Here is a 16,509-nt window from a genome sequence, read left to right as displayed (position 1 = left end):
ATCGCATCTCCTTCTCTTTGTCTATCATCTCTGTACTAATATGGCTACTGCTATCGTTTCACCTATCAACATGCTTCTACCAAAAACTACAAAAAGTGAGTTTGCAATGTTAATTACAGTTCCTTTTGAAACATCAGTCACTGAAGCACCTAGTAACATGTTCAGGGATACCATTTCCACAGCAAATAATCAGTGATGTGAGGGTCAGTGCATTTACACAAGTGTGTTACATTTTGCAGACGTTTCCATTTTTTAAACTGAAATTGGTTTCAAAGCATCCAGTTTCAAACATGCAGTTTCATATGCATGGAAACAAAACTGGACAATCTTAATGTTGCAGATTGCCCCAAAGTCATGAAGAAATGTATATAACATTTTCAACAATGTACTGGCCAGTTTTAATTAAATATAACTAAAGAAAGTTCCAGTTGCTGGGACACAAACTCACTTACAAAAAAAGGCTTGTGGCTGGCACTCTTAGGGAAGCAGGCCTGTTTATACTTTTTTTTCAGGAAGGAAAACAAGTTAAACAGCGCTGCTCCCCATGAACATTAAAAGTGGATACTGCATTGTAATTTAAAAAAAAAAAAAAAAAAAAAAAAGTAAACTAGAGCTGCAAAAGCAGCATCAGACTGCAATTAGGAAATATTGAAGTGTTTTTTGTATTAATTTTGTATCTATATGGTATTTGTATGTTAAATACATGTATTAGATCACTGTTTTCCATTGTAGAAACAATATAATTTTGAATTATTTTGTATTTATATAAAAATAATAAATAAATAAAAAATAATGAAATTACTGTTAACTTGTGCCTGAGAGGGGGTTTTGTTGAACTACTCTAGATAAAAGGTACTGCATGGTTTGATCAAGGACAGAAAAGCTCAAAATGAAGTCAGACAATTCAGATTAAAGAGTTCCTAAGTATTTGTTTCAATTTGTATGTGCAAGAGGGTGTTGCTGAAAGTGATAAACAGGCTCTGCAATTTGAATTTCCATCCTTAGAAGGGCTAATAGATTTTGCACTCTCTTGTGAAAACATTTCTTCATTTCTTATTTATTCATGCCCCAATACATTCATGCTGCATCTCATGCAGTACACTGCTTCACTGTGTGATTTGGACTGTTTTCCAAGCACGGTACCATGTTTCTCTATGCACTTTTGACCATACAGTTGTTATGCTTGAACTGCTCTTTTTTTGAGTTCTTAAAAGTGCTGGTCTCAGGTGGGTTAGGGAAATCAACCAGCTTGTGATTTTACCATACATTAACATAACATGACACACTTCTTAGGAGAACAAACAAGAAAACTAATGTATACCATGCATTGTGCACACTCGTGAGTGGTCAGTAAATCCAACCCCACCATATATATATAAAAATAAAAATAACGAAACCAGGTGAACAAAACCTTGAGAGGCTGGTTTCCTCTGAACTGATCACTGATTTAATAGGAGGCTAATAACTAAACCAGAAACTGTTAACAACAAAATGGTTTACTTCAAAGCATAATTTTTCTTTTAGCTTACATGCATTACAGCAGGTATACAAAGTTTGAGTTTTTAACCCTCATAACTACAATAATGAAAACTCACTCTTTACACTGATCCAAGCTCAAACATTTGCACTTGAAAAATAATATTGCACTTTATAACCTCAAGCACCCATCATCCATTGTGTTTAATTCCTTGTTTATTGCTGCAGTTTACATTCTCACACTTTTTTGTTTTGTTTTTTTTAAAAGCAGTTGTTCCACAAGGAAATGTTAGTAATAAAAGTAATGCTCAAAAAAAAAAAAAAAAAAACTAAAAAAAAATTGCACTAATTCTGTGTAAGGAAAATATTCTACATTTTACTTGTACAAATTTCATTAAATGTTCAAGTGCTTTGTAGAAAAACAATGGTTTACTCTTCATCCTCATTCTCATTCTCTTGGCCAGAACCTTCAGAGCGATCGCCTTCCAAACGGTCTGGAAAAAATGGTTGAATAATGTCACATTTTGCTGAATTACAAACAAACTTTTTTTATTCAAAGCTGCAGTGGTTAAACTAAACACTATTATATGAGGAGGAGGTTAAATGACAGTAAAACTTGCAAAGAAAAATGAAATTTACTGGTTGCATAAGTATTCAGCCCCCCTTAAGTCAGTACTTGGTAGAAGCACCTTTTGCATGAATTACTGTGGTGAGTCTGTTTGGATAGGTCTCTACTAGCTTTGCACAGTAGGATGGTGACATTTTTGCCCACTCTTCAAGGGAAAATTGCTCCAGATCTGATAAGTTTGTTGGGGATCGTCGATGGACTGCAATCTTATAGTCTCGCCATAGATTTTCCATTGGATTCAAGTCAGGTCTTTGACTGGGCCACTAAAGAACATTAACTAAGTTTTTCAACCACTCCAGTGTGGCTTTGTGCTTCGGGTCATTATACTGCTGAAATGTGAATTTCCTCCGCAGTTTCTGAGTCTTGGCTGACTAAAGCATGTTTTCCTCAAGGTTTCACCTGTACTTTGCACCATCCATTTTCCCCTCTATCCTGGAAAGCTTCCCAGTCCCTGCTGAAGAGAAGCATCCCCATAACATGATGCTGCCACCACCATGCTTGACAGTTGGGATGGTGTTGACAGGGTGACATACAGTATTGGGCTTGTGCCAGATGTAACGCTTGGAATTTGACCACAAAACCTTTTTCCACATCTCTGCAGTATCATCTACATGCTTTTTCGCAAACTCCATATATGCTTTAAGATGAAGCTTTTTGAATAATGGCTTCCTTCTTGCCACCCGTCCATACAGGCCAGCTTTGTGTAGGGAACAGCTTACTGTTGATAATCAGAGCCTTTGAAATGTTCTTGTACCCTTCTTCTGCTCTGTGCCTCTACCACTTTATCCCTGACTTGTTTTGAAAGATCCTGTCTTCATGGTTCCTTTGTTGGATCACTATGTGAGTTGCAGCTCGAAAGTCTTTATATACCTGAGGGAAATTATCTGTAAGTTACCACTTTGAGCCACCACCGCACGCTTGGTTGTGTTATGAGGCCCGAGGCCATAGGTAGCGTGGCTTTAAGCAACCAGAAGTGGGTTGTGCTTATAAAATGGCAAAAACAATTTATAAAAACAAAAAAATTTTAAACTTTAAATTATGTTTTTTTGAATGATTACAGTGTCTTCAGAAGCTACAAATGTGCTGGAAAAAATGTTTTTTTTTTTTTTTTTTTTTTTTTTTTTTTAAGATATTACCAATATATTTAAATAAAATATTTAACATATAAATTACCTACTATGGCAAAGGACTATATATACATATATATATATATATATATATATATATATATATATATATATATATATATATATATATATATATATATATAACACACACACACACACACACACACACACACACACACACACGCACGCACAAATATGGACAGCAGGAGTTGAGTTTCTGACAAGATTATATTGCCAGTCCGTATATGTTTTATTAAATCTTGAAAGACATCTTTATTTGCAAATTGGTTAAAGGACGGCAGTGCAGAGTTCTCGCAGAAGGTGAATGCGTGACAAATCTTGAAAATAAAATATTTACCATGCACACAGCCTTTACAGTTCTCTTAAATAAAACTGACAATCTATTACTATTTGATAACTTTGTGATACCAACCTGCTCTTATATGATTTAATGAAGCCAGCATTCTCAGCATAAAAGACGCTGGGACTGTGATGGTGTTCCTTGTCTCTTCAAGCATGAGTTCATTTCGAGCGATAACCTACAGGGAGAGGCCACAAGGAGATTTCAAATAACAGATGCTTTATAATACACTTGTGCACTGAGTTAACAAGCTAACAATATGCTATTACTGTGGATACAAGGCGTGGTCGTGATTAGGATCATAAGTTAATGGTATGGTATGGTATAAGGTCTAAAGCAATTTTACCTGTTAGTCAGCTGTAAAATGATTTCATAGTTTAAAACTAGGGAAATGCAGTGCATACCAGTTCCTGAGAAATAATAAACAACTGCATCCCAAAAGCTGTTCCAGAAGACAACTATTGATCGGTTTATGTGCAGCTGGTGAGCGGACTGAAACTGGAGAACTATAGTGCCGAGAAAAAGTTTGTGACCCCCTTAGGATTTTCACATATTTCAAACCTAAACTGTTATTAGATCTTAATCTAAGTCCTAATAATAGATAAAGATAACTGGATTAAACAAATGACACAAAAATTATACTTTTTAAACAATTATTTATATACAAATGATTCAACATTCAATATCCATATGTGAAAAAGTATGTGAACCTTGAGATTCAGTAACTGGTGGCACCACCCTGAGCAGCAATGACTTCAACTAAGCGTTTACTGTAACTGTTGGTCAGTCTCTTACATTGGTTTCGAGGAATTCTGGCCCATTCCTCCTTATAGAACTGCTTCAACTCGGTAACATTTGAGGAGTTCCTTGCATGGACAACTCGCTTCAGGTCCTGCCACAACATTTCGATGGGGTTTAGGTACGGACTTTGACTAGGCCATTCTGACTGTTCTTCTGCAGCCATTCTTTTGTAGATCTGCTTGTATGTTTAGGACCATTGTCTTGCTCCATGACCCACTTTCGGTTCAGCTTCAGCTCACGGATGGATAGCCTGACATTCTCCTCCAGAATCTTTTGATACAATGCAGAATTCATGGGTGTGTCAATGATGGCAAGCCGTCCAAGTCCTGAGGCAGCAAAGCAGCCACAAGCCATCACACTCCCAACACCATGCTTGATGGTTGGGATGAGGTTCTTCTGCTCAAACACAACTTCTACCTTTGACTCATCTGTCCAGACAACATTGTTCCAGAAGTATTGTGGATCATCTATGTGCTCTTTGGCGAACTTCTGACAGGCAGCAATGTTCCTCCTGGTTATCCTTCCATGAACACCATTCTTGTTCAGTCTTTTCTAACAGTTGAGTCATGAACACTCACATTAGCCAAGGACAGAGTGGCCTGCAGATACTTGAATGTTACTCTGGGGTTCTTTGTGACTTCCTTGATGATTTTCCAGTTTGTTCTTGGAGAGATTGGAAAGCCAGAGAAAGTGTCTCAAACACATTTTTTTTGGTGACTTCAGAGTGCGGCCACTAACACTTGCTGGCAAGTGAACTACTAATTGTGCCTAAAAATACTAAGTATACCATATGAAAAAGAAAGTGTAAACATATAGACATATGTACTTCTAAAATGTGTTATTTATTTCTATAATAAAACCAAACTGTTTCTCATTTAAAGAATACAGCTGCCCCTCTCAGCTCCACTGGAGCTTAATTCTCTGGCCCATCTAATAATAAACTGGAGACAAAAAGTATGTATTTTGCTGAAAAAGGTGAATCAATTACACAAATTTATAAATTACTACAATACTAAGCTAAAGTACATTACTAATGTATTTAAGTTAAATAAATACAAAAACTACTTTCATTTTCCTGTTCCAATCACATGCTGCACAATTCCCAGCTAAATATAGCTAAAGTGATTTTCAATGCTTAAAATTATATGTAAAACTGTAATATTCCAGAATGATAGGCTGTAAAGGCTTTAGGTTGCCCACTAAATTAACTATTAAAGCAGAGGATGTCCAATTTAAAATGTAACTTTCTTGTGTGTATTTCAGGCAGAAACAGTATAGACTTTTTTTTTTTTTTTAAATACAGGTAGTTTCTTCTCAATAAGCACAGCGGCAAAAATCACAATTTCATAAAATAATAGCATTACTGTGGTTTACTTATGTTTTAGCCGTACACACAAGTGAAAACTCAAATTTAACTTAAATACTCACTACTGTGACTGCACAAATTCCTGCTGGTGGCCGTATTTTAATAAACGTTGCCCTAGAATCTATTTTTACCAACCTCAATTTTTGGACAAAGAATGTCCAGTCTAAGTTTCATCACAATTGGAGCAGATTCTCTAGATACATGGAAAATTCAATAAACGGACAGGCGCCTCCAGTGAGGGATAATAAAATAAACTTTAAAAAAGGGACTCCCCTTAAAGGGTTAAACAAGAACTAATGGTTGGTTTCACAGACAAGGATTAGCATTAATCTTGGACTACCTTACATAAGGTAGCATCAAGTAGTCCAAGACTAGTTCTAATCAGTGTCTGTGAAACCAGCTGTAAATCAACTATATTTTCTTACTTGCTACTGCAACACAGATGAAGTCTAGTGTATAGAGTCACATTACAGATACAGGTTAAAAATTGTTTCAGTCGCTCAATAATAAAATTTTAAAAAAATTAAACAAATTAAAAATGCAGTGTTTTAGCACATACAATGTTTTGGTCTGTTTTTAAACATTCACACGTGTTAACGGCTAGTATAACAGCACAACACCTCCAGCTCTTCAGAGCACAGCCCTTATATTCATGTTGTCGGCTGTCTGTAGTCATACAAATAAAAAACTACGCCCTGCAAACACAAAACCTACTGAGAGTTTTACGAAGGAGAAAACAGTGTAGTAGTATGAACACCTTTATCAATGATGAATGCAGTGCATTGTGTGTGTTTCAGTCAAGGCCAGACACCCTTTGTTCTGAGCAAATTATGTAATCATTTGAATCACCTCACCTTACTCAACTAAATATTTGTAAACAAATGGGATGTAACAGCAGAATGAGCAAGCAAACCAACAGTCTGAACAAGACGGTTAACCCACTACCCTCAGTTTAGTAAACAAATTCATTTATTTTAGTGTGCTTCAAAGACTGGGAAAGCAAATGTTGTGCTCTCCCCTCCCCCCCATAATCCCTGACCATTACATTTTAAAATCCCGGCCAATCAGGGATCACTGGCAAAAAAAGTAAAGGTAAAAAAAAATATAAAAAATCCCATTCAAATGGGAAAACCAGTTCTTACCTCTTCAGCCAAATTTCTGTTAAAAGCGGTAGCCCCTTCTAGTGGTGACCAAATCTTTATATCATAGTCTATGCCGGAAGATGCAAGAACTGGAAGGAAAGGATAAGAGGAAATGTATAAAAAAAAAAAAAAAGAAGAATAGAATTTTGACCTTCATTTCCAACGGTAAAGTACAAACACCTACAGCAGGATACACCTATATAGTATACCAGGGAAAAAACTTGTTATGTACTACAGAAGAGTGAAATGGCCATGTTAATCCTAGTCAAAATTTTAATCCTAATCGAACCATGGCAGGATTAAAACTAGAAACCACTCACTGGGATCGAAGGGGTGAGGCTGCAGGCAGTTCACCACGTGGTTATCAGCCTCCAGCAGCATCAGATGCTCAGCCGTGTGTCGATCCCAGATAAAGATGTGGCCGCAGTCTGAGCCACTCATCACAAAGTTGTTTCCCCAGAAACTGGATTCTTTTATCTAAAATGTCAAGCACGAGTAACGGTCAAGCCCATACAAAACCAAGATCACATAAAACAGCTGCGACTTACAAGACTTGATCCTTTTGTTTCTTTAGAGGTGCACTGCAGTCTGATCAGACATGCTGGTAAATGATTTTCTTGTTATTGTCTATAATGTTAGATATGCTTGAAGTGTTCTACAGAATCTTCTGCTCATGTATGGCTTTTTACCTTGTAAGAATAAGGCTGGAAATGCCAAATAAAATGACAGAAGTCAAGGAAATTAACAGTAAGCTGTCAAACTCCAGGATGAAAAATCATAAACATAACTGGAACAATATGCATTCCAAAATGTTAAAATTGCCCCACCCTGATACAGGTGGCCCACATTGATGAAACTTGGTTCAGAAGTGGGGGAACATTATTCTAATTTAATCATTACAGTTTCGTGCATCTGATGGTGTGTGGTAAACTAGTGCGACTACGTGACATGTGAAAAAGGGTATAAAAAGATGTGGTCACTGCATTCAGCTCTTCATGTTATTGATCTCTTACATGGAATGCCCAGTCACCTAGAGGACTGTATCTCTGCAAGGGGTGGCTACACAACCTACTGAAGGCAGACTCTCCATGGCTCTGTAGACCTGTGCATGACATACCTTATGGCGCTACACAGAAGACCTTCCCCAACTTATGTACCAAGTTTTGGCTAAACGTAGGCTACATTTTTTCAGGATTGGTTCATTTCTGAAGTGTACTTTTTATTTATTTTTTTAATTGAGCCTGCATTGGGTAACTAAATAATGATAATTTCTACCAGTTCATTTGGACACTTAACAGACAAATAAAATGGTTAAACTGTGACGCTTCTTTGCTATCGTGACATCACATTTCCCCCCTTCTTGTCTTTTTATTTATCAGATTTCCATTACTCCATTACATTGAATACCTTTTCTTTCTAAATGTCTCTATGAGCATGTGCTTTCCATTTTTGTAAAGTGTACACTGCTGGTACCTTCGAAAGATGGCATACAGTGCACTACAAGATGATGGAAGGTACTGTACCATTGTTCTGGAGTTGCGATGGCCTTTGTACACCATCTTTACAGGCGGTTTCCGTATGTTCTGCGTCTCACTCTCCTCCATCTCTCTTCGTTCCTTTCTCCTTCTGAAGAGCTCTTGGATCCGGGCTGCAGCAGACCGCCTGGGGACCAGATTAACTAAAATCAGATCCTCAGAATTAACTTTTTTTTCTTATATTATTATTATTTTACAGCAATGAGAAAAAAAGGCATTAGATGACGCTGCTGGATTAAGTGTTGCTCGGGTGCAGCGTATATACCAGCCATGATTTCTCTCCTTGGGGACTACACCGCCCTTTTGGGAATTATATTTCTTGGTAATTTCACACACTTTTGGTCAGGTTGTTTCCCATAGTTTTGTGGCAAGGATGGGGTTAAATCCTACCACTACAAACAATCACAGATGTGTTCATTCCCTAATGAGGTAATTGGTGCTAACTGGGGAATGACCACTTGTATAAAAAGGGAGAAAAAAAAAAAAAAAAAAAAAAAAAAAAAAAACAACATTTGAGGGGGTGGTGTTTGGAGAGGAAAGCAAGTGAAGGCATAGCTCAGCCTGGCTCTTGTAAATTTTGTGTTTTACTCTTTATTTGGGCCCTCGTGCTATATTTGTTTGTTTGTTAAATGTGTATTCGAGTGCTTAAACTGCAGCTTCCTTGTCTCCGAGTCTATTCTAACCCCTAACATCTTGGCCCACAGCACTATCCTTTCACAAGTATGCATAACATTTTTTTTCACAACCTTCCCCTCTGCTGTGCACCAAATACATCTGTATCGTATGCCTGTAATTATGCTGGCTGTTTAACTTTACGATGGATGAAACATCTGGCAAAAATGTTAGTGTAATCCATAGGTTATAACTAGGGCGTCTGATTTTCTGGTGACTGCTTTTTTAAAAAAATCAGGTAGAATTAATCAATGAAAAATCGGGTGAAATCTGGTAAATTTTTTAATATAATAAAGAAAGAATAAAGAAATATTTGGGTAGAAATCAGGTTTTATTTAGAAAGAAATAAACAAATGCTTAAGCACAAGGTGTTGACAACAAAGTTGTCATCAACAGTGCCCAACGTTGGGGTATGCAAACTTTTGACGACATCTATCTCTCCTCCCCCCTCTCTCTCCATCTCTCGCTCTCTCTCTCATTCTGTATAGGAGGCATTTCTTCATTTCAATCAAGTTTTATTTTGTAGTTGAGTTGCAAGTATAATTGCACACAGAACATAAGGGAAAACTAAACAACTTTATTCCATGCTCTTTTACAAATAGAAATGATCGACTGTTACATCTAAATGCTCTTGGCTTAAACACACACTCATAAAACAAATTAATGGGAAGAAAACTGTGCAAAAACAAAAACCTTAAAGCTATATTGCTGTATATAAGCTATACACATACATACACACATTTTACACTAAGAAGCCACATTTTTCTAATAGAAAAATCAGCTTACCATCATTGGTGTTCTGCTCTGTTGCATTTGAATCACAGACAACTGCGCATGCGTTTATTCATATACAGTATGTGCTATTCCGGGAGTTTTCGGGTTTAGCCTCAATGACTGCAACACACAATGTATGCATCTGCATGCAACGACATTTGAATGAATTATATCCAATCTAAAGAATCCAAGATGCATATGGTAAGACCAATTGGTTTAGGTCTGAATTATTCTTTGTTGAAATTTGTTTAGCCAATTATGAACAGAATTTTGTTTATGATTTAAAAAGGTACACATATAGACAGCCTAGGTGAATTATTAAAAAACAAACAAACAAACAAACAAAAAACCCAACATATTTTAGAGCCACACCAACAACTGTTTACATACATTAGAGTTCTACATGTCAGTTTTCAGTACAATTGGAAGATAACATTGTTGGACCAACTGGATTGTAGTTATATTGGGTAATGTGTTTCTGCACAGATATTCTTGCGTAACAAATTGTACTCTATCTATCTATCTATCTATCTATTGCAAGCACCTGATCCACCATGAAGTCTGTCACAGCTGTCAGTACCCCTTAAGTACTAGACATTTTTGGTGTGAAGCTACACAACGTGAATCTGGAAAAAAATAATTTCCACTGGAGTGTTTTTACAAAGGCTGGAAAGGAGAAGATGCCTAAACTATTTAGAATACACCAAATGCATTTTTTATTTAAACTTTAATTTTAGTTATTCCATACATTTTACTTGCCATGCATTTCTCTGTGTAGGTCTTACACTTTTGTTTTGATAGCAAACTTTTTATTTTTGTAGTCCATACTTTCAGGTAGTATGTTGTACTTGTCCTAACTGGGTAATTTCCTTCAACCCTTTCATAGCCTTATTTCCTGTCATTAACTATCCAGCTACTTCACTTATTAACTGACTTGACTGAACCCAAAGACACTGTTGGGGTAAAATAAGGTAGGAGATGAAACTAACCGGTTTTCTGAATGTACAGAGTGTTAAATGGAAGTGCTCAGCAGTTAAAGCTTATGGATGGAGAGAAAAAACACTTCAAAACTAAATTTAAAAAAAAAAAAAAGTCTTCAGACTTATATTTTGAGTGATTGAAATGTGGCACTTGAAAAAAAGCTTTATCTGGGATCTTTCCACAGGTACAAATGTATGAAAAAATGTAAAGCTTGACATAGATGTTGTTTCGTACACAAACATGTGTAATCTTTCAATTCAGTGAGAATTCCAGCTTAGTCTACTTCATTGAACCATGGTTCAGGATGACAGCAAAACTTATGGTAATTTCATTCATCTAACACTTACCAATACCTCCAACTGTTCTTGAAGCAGGTTTTGATAAATATTTAAAAGAACTGCTAGTTTTTAAGCTTAAATTTGAGATATAAACCACATCTGTAGCTACAATCGTTCAATATGCAGCTTTTGTCACAGGAATCCAACTTAGAATGCAATCTCATTTGATCACAAATCTGATTTCTAGCTGCCACCCCAGACTGGATTTATCTGAAACTATTATTCAGCAGGATATAGCCTACCCTTCTATCCAACACTTTGCTTTGCCTCGCCTATAAAACTGAGATTGGATATACCGCAATGTCTCACAAATGTGCAATGCTAGCCCTGCATGCACTTGCAATTAAAAAGCTAAAGCATGTGCTAAAGCTGAACAGCCATGCAGCTATCATTTTTACTGAGCAATATCATACACTATCTGTGTTGCATCAATAATTTATTATGCAAAGTGTAGAAAAAAACTCTTTTTTTAAACCTATTGGTCTCAGTGTACTCTCTGTTTATTATTCTATACACTACTTCTCTCTGAAGAATTACTTTAAAATATTTGCTGTAATAGTCCACTGTTCTGTTAAAAAAACAAACAAACAAAAAAAAATTGCCAAAAATAAATTTGGCTGGTACAAGGGGTTCAATTGGTCTTTGCCCAATACCAGTTCAAAAGCTTATTTTGGTTTGTGTACACCCAAGTTCAATTACATTACTTCTGTTCCTAAACTTCATGTTAAAATGGAAGAAACATCTGCAATCAATTACTGTGTGTATGTAGTTATTTATGAGAGTGCATCAGAACTGAAGTCATGCATACACGCAGTGCCATACAACTATATTCCACCTTCACTCCACACATGTTGATAGTAAGTTCAAGGTTAAAGGTGTTCCTGTCAGCGATTACAAAAAATGTACCATCCCGAGTTTCAAAGAAGTATACATTTTATCTTACAAACCCAGGTGTCTGCAATGGTTAATAAAAAGTTAGCGTTCAATCATTACTGTAATAAGAAAAGAAAAAGCATTCAAAATTACCTTATCATTCTATTATCTACCGCTGTTCCTCTGAAATTAAATCTATTGGAGGGAACACAATATTTACACACTTTACTATTCATACTAACTATAAAAAATAGGGTAATTTTGCTGTACATTAAAACTACATACAAAATTACTTACAATAATGGAATCGTTATATATCTTAGAAGCTTCATCCGATATGTTATTGGCTTAGTAGCTTGAAGACATTGAAATTGAGACAATGTAAAATCGGTACCACTGAAAATGACCAGCTCAAGCAATATGCTGTTTCTATGACATGTGTCCATGGGGTGCACCACCTCTCTCTGGGACTAGCTCTGTTTCTATTAAAAACATGGACAACTTAAGCACTGACAGGCTTGCGTAACATTAATCATGATGCAGAAGCTTAGACTCAACCTACACTTTATACATTTCTAGAGGCCAAGCGTTTTACAATTAGAGGCGACAACCAGGAACCCATTAGGGTCTGCAGGTACATGCCAATCTTGGTCTTCAAACATTCCCCACATCTCTGGAAGTACTGTATACTAGTTATGGAAAGCCTTTTCTCCTTTGAATAGATTTTTTACTTTGAGAAAAACAAAAACAATATATATATATATTTCATACAAAAACACACACACCCTACCCTTTATAAAGGTTTACCACAGTAAATTTGCATGTTCATTTTGCAGTTTTCCCATGCTGTTCCCATGGTTATATTATGCATTTACCATTATTTATCATGGTTTTCCATAATTTTTAATATGTTTTACCATACCTCTCTGAGCTTTCCATGCTTACGCTGTGCTTTACTACACTTTGCAATGCTTTCATAATGGTAAACTTTTATAAGTGACTTTTTAAAGGTATATATAATAGGCACAGCAAATACTGACGCAAACCAGTAGTTCAGTTTTTCTTTTCTTTTGACATTATTAAATTTGTGTTTTTACCTTTAGTACAGCATGTTCCTGCTTGATAGGTGTGTAATTACACAAACTGCCATGTGGTTGCCTTGCTCAAATCCTACTGGTGCTTGGACGATACCAACAGCACGACAATATTGCACTGAAGGTATGAGGAGCCGGTACAGTTGTACTTACACTAACCTTTGTAACAACCTTTCAAAAGCAAAGACTAATGACGTGAAATAATATGTAGTCAATAATACTCCACAGTAGTGTTAGGTACAATGTAAGCACACTGTTGGTCACATACCTCTGGCCCTGTCCTCCACGATACCTTGACGAAGGTATTAAAATGGGGTCGTCGTCGCTGTCGTCCGAATCCTGGTTGTTCCTGGAGGCCGTCGCTGCCCCCTCACGATTGCTCTCGCCTGCCGGCTCTGTTCTTCGACAGGACTCACTGGGATTGTCAGAGCTACTTCCTTGTTGTTCATCAGTCTGCAGAGTGGGGGCGCTCTCCTCTTGTTGAGAGCTCCCTGCGGTAGCCTCTGCTGCTGGGCTCTCCTCATCGATGGTAGCTGCCTGCTTAGGACACTCTTCACTAGACTCCTGTTCTGCACTGCTGGGCCCAGGCTGCTCCACCACACAAGAAGCTGAAACGGAGATAAAGAGGTTGCTAATATAGTCATTAAAAGGTAATAAAGCATTCTATTAATAAGCAACAGTGTACTAACATACTAACTTAATGTATCACCAGATGTCAATACCTTTTTGTATACTGGCTGAAATATGAGACCCACACAAAAAACAAAGTTCCGATGTCAAACATCCATTTTAACATGGTATACTGTTTTTCTGTATATTTGACCCACACCCTGTAAGTTACAAGAATGAACAGCAAGACTGCTGCAAGCCCCTAGCTTTGTCTGCTTTAAAAGCACTATATTGCTAATTATTAATCTTTGTAGCCTGCAAAAAATAAATTAACAATGAACACAAAAATAAAAAAATAAAAAAAACAGGTAGGGAGTGCAGTGAATTGACAATCCACTTCCGGAAACAACGGATAATGAATTCTGTACAGTATTTGCAAATACAGATGTCCAAGCCCTGCCATCCCCATACATCAGAAAAAGGACCATAATGAAGTCATGCTGTACTTACCAGTTTCCATGCTTTCTTCTGGTAGTTCCTCTTTTCTTTGTGCTTTTTGGGAGACCTCCTGTTCGCCCGGCTTGCTGCGAGTTCCACTACCTCTCGAGCTGGAAGTTGTACTGCTCCTGTTGGGTCAGGTGAGAAAAGCATGGTGATGCTCAACAAAGATCAACACAAGAAATACAGCATTCGCCAAATGAAGGGTGACAAAAAAGTGCTGCGTTGACAACAAAGAACGTATTAAACCTAGTGGTTACACAGAAGTGAATACAGACTTGACGGTAGTAGACTATATTCTACAGCTTATTTTTCTTAAGTGGTTTATTTTCTTTAAGTGGTTTTAGATACACTTAATAAGTAGTTGTGTAGCTTCATAGTCTAAAGCACTGTAATTAATGCTACTTAACACAAACAGCATTGCCTTTTTTTGCCCACCCAAGTTCTGAGAAACTTTTTTTCACTGGGTAATTGCTTTCGCAAAAAATAGGATTCAATTTAATGAAGGATTCAATCCTTTTTTTTTTTTTTTTGCCTGGCTTGTGAAAGGTTCTTATCATAAAGTATGGGTTCTATTCGTTTTGTCGCAATCGCCTGGCAGTTGTTCTTACCACTCGTCGGTGAAGTCCAGTTTAATAGTGCTTGTAGTCGTCCCCTTTGTGCTGTAGTGCAAACTCAAAACAGGTTCCCCAGCACTGCTCAGAGGGCTAACACTTTCTGTATTACCTGAAAACATGTCAACAATAATCAGTGTTACAAGGTGAAAAACGAATACATCTTTTGCATCAATTTTCAGATGGTTTGACCTACTCTGTGAAAAATGCAGCACATTACTACTTACAGTAATTAATTCATATGGAATAAAACTGCAGTAAAAAGACAACTGGTATCAGTATGTTTTCAGTGTTTGAAATCAAATCAACATTACATCTTAAAAATGCTTCTTAATACTGAAGCAGCCTCAAATAGCATTACTGGCATCCCAGTAGAATAGGAAGACACTTTTCACGTGTAACAGCTTTAGCTGAATTATTATCCTGCATTTATTGTAATTAGGGAGCAATCATTTCTTCATGGGGTTTGCCAGGTAAGAATAAAATAATAAAGAAAATACTCTAAACAATCTAAAGCAGGCTAGTATTATACATGTATAGTTTACATTATCTGCAATAAGAACTAGTTCTTGACAAATATATTGTATAATTCTGTGTAAATGGAAGGATTAGGCTTCATTCCAGCACATTTATACAGACTGTAGTACAGTACCTAAAATTTTCCAAAGTATTAATGAATAAAAAATACAACACACATTAAAATGCAGGTGGGTGATTATGCCAAATATTATGGCTACCAGGCAATCTGGAGTAATTGTGTTCCCCCTTCACAGGGCTTTGAAACTTTAATAAGGGCGCTGCTTGGATTGCCATTCTTTTTGCCCCCTCGGGGATGGAGCCTAGTTTTCTTTTTTTGAAAGGGATATGAATCACCTAGGAAGTATGCAAGTTCTCTTTGTGCACTTTTATTTTGACAAGACTGAAGCTGCTTTTTTAAGCTTAATGCAACTTTATATTGGCACATAGGTCTGTGTGTGTGTATATTTTACTATATATATATATAATATATATATATATATATATATATATATTACATCTATATAATGTATATACACACACACACACACACACACACACACACACACAGTGGCTTGCGAAAGTATTCACCCCCCTTGGCATTTTTCCTATTTTGTTGCCTTACAACCTGGAACTAAAATGGATTTTTTTTTGGATTTCATGTAATGGACATACACAAAATAGTCCAAATTGGTGAAGTGAAATGAAAAAAATAACTTGTTTAAAAAAATTCTAAAAAATAAATAATGGAAAAGTGGTGCGTGCATATGTATTCACCCCCTTTGCTATTAAGCCTCTAAATAAGATCTGGTGCAACCAATTACCTTCAGAAGTCACATAATTAGTTAAATAAAGTCCACCTGTGTGCAATCTAAGTGTCACATGATCTCAGTATATATACACCTGTTCTGAAAGGCCCCAGAGTCTGCAACACCACTAAGCAAGGGGCACCACCAAGCAAGCGGCACCATGAAGACCAAGGAGCTCTCCAAACAGGTCAGGGACAAAGTTGTGGAGAAGTACAGATCAGGGTTGGGTTATAAAAAAATATCCGAAACTTTGAACATCCCACGGAGCACCATTAAAGCCATTATTAAAAAATGG

General features: G+C 36.7%; 1 protein-coding gene across 4 annotated transcripts in view; it reads right to left on the bottom strand.

Moving 5' to 3' along the window:
• Positions 1-1,478: 1,478 nt before the first annotated feature.
• LOC121320580 (DDB1- and CUL4-associated factor 6-like) overlaps positions 1,479-16,509 on the bottom strand; it is a 60,088-nt gene continuing 45,057 nt past the window's right edge. For 2 of the 4 annotated variants that reach the window (XM_041259033.1, XM_041259036.1), the window contains 9 exons: positions 14,887-15,001; positions 14,288-14,403; positions 13,437-13,776; positions 12,228-12,269; positions 8,425-8,563; positions 7,222-7,378; positions 6,902-6,990; positions 3,665-3,770; positions 1,479-1,970 (listed from right to left, as the gene is read on the bottom strand). In XM_041259033.1, coding sequence (XP_041114967.1) covers positions 1,906-1,970; positions 3,665-3,770; positions 6,902-6,990; positions 7,222-7,378; positions 8,425-8,563; positions 12,228-12,269; positions 13,437-13,776; positions 14,288-14,403; positions 14,887-15,001 — 1,169 coding nt within the window. In that variant the 3' untranslated portion in view covers positions 1,479-1,905. The remainder of the gene's footprint in view (positions 1,971-3,664; positions 3,771-6,901; positions 6,991-7,221; positions 7,379-8,424; positions 8,564-12,227; positions 12,270-13,436; positions 13,777-14,287; positions 14,404-14,886; positions 15,002-16,509) is intronic. The other 2 variants (XM_041259034.1, XM_041259035.1) reach the window with 2 other exon arrangements.

Source organism: Polyodon spathula, chromosome 9 (genome assembly GCF_017654505.1).
Source record: "Polyodon spathula isolate WHYD16114869_AA chromosome 9, ASM1765450v1, whole genome shotgun sequence".
Taxonomy (NCBI): domain Eukaryota; kingdom Metazoa; phylum Chordata; class Actinopteri; order Acipenseriformes; family Polyodontidae; genus Polyodon; species Polyodon spathula.
Note: the sequence above shows the minus strand (reverse complement) of the source record. Positions and strands in the feature narration are given on the sequence as shown.